Raw genomic sequence first — 6,577 nt, forward strand, 5'->3', positions numbered from 1 at the left:
ATGGCTCTGCTGGTGGTTAGTGCGCTCCTGTCCCTGTCCTGTTGGGTCTCTTTCTACTTCATCTTGTGTCACATGAATGGGTCCAGGAGCTCCGAGTGGAACTGTCGCCTTGTCACCCTGTTGCACGGCATCCTGGCATGCTGCATCACAGCATACATAGGCTACGTGGATGGACCCTGGCCTTTCACTTATCCAGGTAAGCTTACCCTCTGTTGATTCAAATTATTACATTGAAACTTAAGATAACAAAACAATGAGGGCTGTCACTATGATTCAAATATATAGAGTAGTTTTCATATCAGTGTGTTGTAAATGCTAACTAATTCAGTCACTGTTAAGTAAGTCAGCTGCTGCTTTAGAACTGCAGCTAACAATCATTGTCATTTTCATTTAATCTGAAAACAGTTTTTTTGATTAACTTATAAATTGCTCAGCATAATGTCTTCAAAACTTAAAGATATTTAGTAAACGCACATATGACAAAGAAAAAACTGTAAATTCTCATAATTGCTACACTAGAGCAAGGTGGTATTTGTCATTTCTGCTTACAAAAATGACTTCAATGGCAAATCATTTGTTGCATAGTTGCAGATGAATTTTGTCCAGATTGACTAATCCTTTCAGCTCTAGATTGCGTAGCATGTTGTTAAAAAGGGTTAAGTAAGTAGCTATTGGTGTACAGTGTGTACTACTAATTGGAATAATTTCAAGTCTGAATAAACCCGCAGCAGACAAACAATCAGACAAATAAATGAAATTGTGATGTGTATGAGTAACTTTTTTTTTTTACATTTCATAGACTAAACAATGAATCAATAAATATGTAAGAATTTTGTTTGACAACATTCAACAGTTTGACTTCATGACGTCTACATATTGTTACAAAGCATGTTTAGCATACTAACCAGCTCGCCCTGCCCGTTCCAGTCCAGTGCTCCTGACCTAGCAGCCTGGCACTTCGAGCTCCTATTCCTGACTACTAGCTGCACAGCTAACTGAGCTAACTAGCGGCTGCAGTTGGGAGCAGTGAGCTGTGACTCTGTTGATATGCTGCCCCCTATTTGTTGAGTATGAATTCAACAGGTGACCGATTCTTACATATTGTACCTTTAGACAATAATAAAAAGTAATGGTTAGCTGCAGCCCTAGATTTCACGGTCGCTTCTGCTCGTATTTAAACAAATGCTTACATAGAACTATCTGTTTCTGTTCATGGATGCCAGGTACTAAGAACACTCCTCTTCAGATAAGTGCCATGGTGGTGAGCCTGGGCTACTTTATTTTTGATATGGCCTGGTGCGTGTACTTCCGCACAGAGGGACCCGTTATGCTGGCCCACCACACCATGAGCATCCTGGGAATCCTGCTGACCCTGTGGCTGGGGGAGTCTGGCATCGAAGGCTGCGCTGTCCTCTTTGGCAGTGAAATCACCAACCCCCTCCTGCAGGCACGCTGGTTCCTTAAACAGACGGGACGTTACGGGACGTGGCTGGGCGACGCCGTGGACGTCCTGTTTGTGCTGCTGTTTGTGGTGATGCGAATCTTTGTGGGAGGCACAATGCTGTACTGTGAGCTGATCTCCCCAAGACCCAGATTCTTTATCAAGTGTGGGGGAGTGGCTATGTATGCTCTATCCTGGGTGTTTATGGTGGACATTGTTCGGTTTGCCATGAGGAAGAGCAAGAGCTGGCACAAACAGCAGAGAGACCAACAAGAGATAGTGGCAGCTAACGGTCATGAAGGAAAGAAGGACTGACGGGCTTGTGTTTCATGAAATAATGTCTGTTTTTTACTTTGGACGCACAAGGAAAAGGACAAAGAGAATCAACTTTTTGTATGTAAAATTGAGATTAAAAAGGGATATTTCAAACACGGTTTCCCATGTCGCGAAATATCTTGTCTGTAAGGTCCAACACCTGTGCATTTTTTTATGAATAGTCATTTTGAATGCAGTTATTGCAGCTGAACACACACAAATGTACAGCTAGCAAACAACACAGATGTAGTTTATGTCACTGAAAACCAAAGCTCTTTGTATAAACACACGCACAGATGTTGCTTTCAGTTGCAGTGAACTGTGGCCTAGTCATATGTGGTGGTGGTGTTGCTCCAAAGGAAAGCCCGATGTTAGGAAAGAAACTGTTTACATGTAATGCCCGAGGTCCTTGTGAAACTTTTTTTAGTCATATCAGACAGTTAGGATTGGTTTCCATGTAATCCTAGGTTGTTGGTTTTTTTTGGTGCATGTGAAACTTTGACCAGATGTGAAAGGTATACTCAGGGAGTTGAAGTCATAACAGAGAGTTGGGGGTGAATTAAAGAGAAATGTGTTTGATTACTTTGTTTCATACAATTTATAGTAATTCATCCAAGCTTTTGCCTGCTGTCTGACATCCTGCTGCAGAACAAGCCCAAAAAGACATTTCATTTATTTTACTTCCATCATGTAAAGAGATATGTGGGAAGAAACCTGTCAGTTACATAGTTCCACACTGGTAATATTTATGTAAACTTTAATTGTCTCCAAATGTTTGGTGAAATGTTAGTTTTTTCAGTTATTTGAAGTATTGGATTTCATTGTATCGACTATGTGTACATGGACCTGCAAGACTTACTTTAATCTTCCAGATGAAGCCAGACAAAAGATCTGTGCTCTGGACTGATAGCTCCCAATTAATTTGATTTAATAGAAGGATGTTTCGGTCACAAAGAGATCTTATCAGGCAAGACGATTCAATTAAATTTATTCTGAGTTATCTGTACAGTGTGCTGATATTATGTCTGACTTCGGCAAATGTTTTTTTTTTTTTTTGATCCAGCATCTCGTTAAACTCGTTAAATTTTGAGATGTATGTTTTCTGTGGGAGAGAGGAGCTTCTGTTGGTGCTGACTTTGACCTTTTTTACTTTCAAAATCTTTTACATGCACAATAATATACATAAAACACTCAAGGACGGGGAAAAAATGTAAAAGCATAATATGTCTCCTTTAATATTTGACACAAACATACAGCACTAGATAGCCTCTGACTTGAAACAGGATGAATATCTGTGCAATCATGCAGAAGCATCTTTTGTTTCTAGCCCCTAAAATGTTACATTTCTACCTTTAGTCTATTCAAAGTCAGCGACACACACAACAACTTTCAGTAAAATCCATCAAGATGATATAATCATTGGAGTTATTGGTTTTGTTATGAATAATAAATAATTCCAAACATACTGACAAAAAAGTTATTAATTTTTTGGTGTACATGAGTGAAGAGCTTTGTGGAAGTTTTAGTATTTTCGTGTGTGACTTTGTGCGATTTTGCCTATGTTTGCCATAATGTGATACTATCAGAAATGTATTCATCTTAATATTGTGATAATAATTTCAAACATATTGTCCAGACACAACCCACAAGTGCATCATGGGATAAAGACAAGGTAGTGTTGTGAATAAATTATAAATTATTACCCCCCTCCATGAAAGGATTTGTTCCAAACTGTCATCTTCATGCGCAGACTTTATGTTGATGTTGTCATTATTATGACCACATCCTGTTTGTTATTTCAGTGCACATGGATTTCTGCAGCATTGTGCTAAAACACCTGCCGTCCTGTTGTTTTCCTATTTATATTTGACTGATATTTAATGTGCTGCTCTCATATAAGGTCTGTTTACCTGGCTGCCACTGAGAATCACCATTATATCCAAGACGGTAAAAATCTAACTGGTGTGTGCCTTAGTTATCTGAATGTACTTTCCTAATTTTTATGTTTGTTATTTGTCTTGTGCTGTACTGTAAACCCTCCAACGTGAGCGTAGGAGTTGAAGAAGGAATGAGTTTCAGCTTGGGGTTTCATGATTTGCCTTTGTAATCCCTGCGTGAAGTGAAATAAAGATGTGATGGATTGTTTGAATGCTTTGGAATAAATTTTAAACAACAAAATGTCAACTAAAACTAACGGATGAGCTGCGTTTGCATCATTAAAAGCCAGGTACTCAGATGTATTATTGAAGTGAGGGTGAAGTTACCTCAGCTGTCCACATGATGGTGTCATATCAATTATATATGAATTGCCAAGAGAGGAAACATGAGGACGGTCATTTGGTAATGATAAAATAAAGAACAAATAACACATTTGCAGCATTGTTGACAGAAAATAATGTCACATTATACTTTTAGTTTAGCAAAAGTTAATTAAAAGCTAGTTTTACTTCCCTTTTTAGCATTCATTTTAAAGTTTTAAATATATTTCCCTGCTTTGGAGCACATTAAGTTTAATGTAATATACGGTGCATATATTGTAGTATCGCACAGTATGGTGAGCTGCCAGAAATGTGAATAATGAAATAGGACTGCAATTCACAACACTGTAATACAGTTCATCATATACAGTGTATTACTTCAGTATGCTAAATACACGATCCCAAAAACAAACATAACAGAGAAGGTCGAGAGGAAGAATTGCACACGTCACTTGTACACAAGCACTGGCTATTTAAAGGTAAATAGGATTTTGACATATTCATTGTGGCAGTGCAAAAATGTGGCCTTTTAAACACTCGCCACTAACCATATCCTACATTACATCATTAGTGGAGCTGTGATCTTAAGTGCATTTTCTGCACAGTAAGTTAAAAAAACATATACTCAGTGGACCAGTAATGGAATCGATGAGTATTGATTGGATTGATTGCACTGAATATGGATCTTGGTCTTGTCTCAACTGACTCTGCACTATTTTGTAGATGAATATCTAAACTATCTATCTTATGCATTTGTGTTACGCTCACATGCAGCCACTTTAGTATGTTTTTTCTCTGTTCTTTCACGTCTCTCAAGCTTCCTCTGTGGATGAGTTTCATCAGAATAGGAGTGTCTTCTTGCGGCGGGTGGACAAACGACTGGACTGTAAGCTGTAAATAATGAACATAATGACTGTTCTCCCAGCCCCAGACCGACCACAGACAGGCAGAGAGCCATTAAAAGCATGAAATAATCATAACAACAACACACGTAATCATCAAGATGATCAACCACCTAAAGGAAAATGACTACTTATGGAAAATGCTTTAGAAAGGCTCTAGGAAAAGCAAACCTTTTGGCAGTATCTATACACTATATCAGTGAACATATTGATTAAACAGTTGATATTCTATAAAATACCAGACAGGTTTGGGAACGCCTTATTTTGTATGACCAACAGTCTAAAACAGGGATGCCCAAACCTTTTCCCTTGAAAGACCAAAGCTGAATCTTCTGATGGAACACAGGCCAAAAGCAAATACCTTTTGTGTTGCGTTGTAAGAAGGTACAATAAGGAAGCCTTGAGAGGCAGGTGAGAAAAACAATTCTGGTGATTCAGTTTCCCAAATATCAGATCCCAAATATTTCAAGGATGTTTTTACCTAACAAAAAGTAAAACAACATTAACAGCTACTCATATCATAATTTTATTTATTTATTTATTTTTTCACTAGAAACATCTGGTGGGTCAAATCTAACATTATGGCGGGTCAACTTTGGCCTGAGTGCCCCACTTTGGACAGCTGGCCAAAAAAATAAAGATACTTAATACAAAGACGTAAGAAAGAGAAACAAAAAACAGAAACAAAATCCTCTTGTTTGAGAAACTGGAACTAAAGAATATTTAGTCTTTTTGCTGGAAAATTGACTCATACTGTTGATTGTCTAAATTGCTGGTGATTCATTCTCTATCTATTGACTAATCAATTAATCGACATATAACATAACATAGGCTTGAAGAGAGAGAGAGAGGGAAAGTTATAGCCACTATTCTAAAACTGGCTATAACTAATGCCTTAGGGCTGCATCTGATAAATTTTGGGATTATTGATTAATCTATTACTTTCTTGATTAAGTCTTTGGTCTATAAAATGTCAACAAATAATTTTTAAAAAAGTCCATGAGAAGTTCCCAGGATCTAAACACAGAAGCTCTGAGGGGCAAGTGAGACATTTATTATTTTCTGGTGATCAATTTTTATAAATTCTTAAAAATAAAGTTTCATGTGTGGATTCAGAGCAGAGTGAAAAAATGTGTTTTTTCGCGAGAAACTTGCCCCTCAGGGCTTCCGTAGCTCAGGTCGTGGTCTTCAAATGTTTTATTTTGTCTGACCACCAGTCAAAAATACAAAGATATCCAGTCAAAACTAAAGTAGTAGAGGAACCAGAGATTTTTAGCTACTTTAGTCACCATTTTTTCTTGATTCCATGATTATTCAATCATCCAAACTGTTGCTGATTGATTTTTTTGTTCAATCAGCTAATCGTCGCAGGTTTAGCCTGATATAGACTATAGCATTTGTCATACTCTTTATTCTTAAACATAACCCGATACATTTACATTAAGAAAAACTCAAGAGTAAAACAAATATATTCTGCTCCTAGTACTAGTTGTATCATTGTCATTGTTGTTATTATTGTGGTGTTACTTCGCAGCAGCCCCCTCACGTTATGCTGAAACAAAACGACTTTTCCCATCTCCCGGCGGAAGTGGTTAGTGGAAGCGCTAGTGGACTGAACAGCTAGCTGGCTAGGGCGTTGCTAGCGGCAGAAAGTGGGATTT

At 37.8% G+C, this 6,577-nt stretch overlaps 1 protein-coding gene across 1 annotated transcript; it reads left to right on the forward strand.

The window, feature by feature from the left end:
- On the forward strand, window positions 1-1,883 carry tlcd5a (TLC domain containing 5a). Its single transcript, XM_073489567.1, has 2 exons — window positions 1-196; window positions 1,224-1,883. Exons 1-2 carry the CDS (start codon window positions 1-3, stop codon window positions 1,754-1,756), a joined length of 729 nt encoding a protein of 242 aa, XP_073345668.1. The 3' UTR covers window positions 1,757-1,883.
- Window positions 1,884-6,577: the final 4,694 nt, after the last annotated feature.

The sequence above is a fragment of the Pagrus major genome, chromosome 2 (assembly GCF_040436345.1).
Source record: "Pagrus major chromosome 2, Pma_NU_1.0".
Taxonomy (NCBI): Eukaryota; Metazoa; Chordata; class Actinopteri; order Spariformes; family Sparidae; genus Pagrus; species Pagrus major.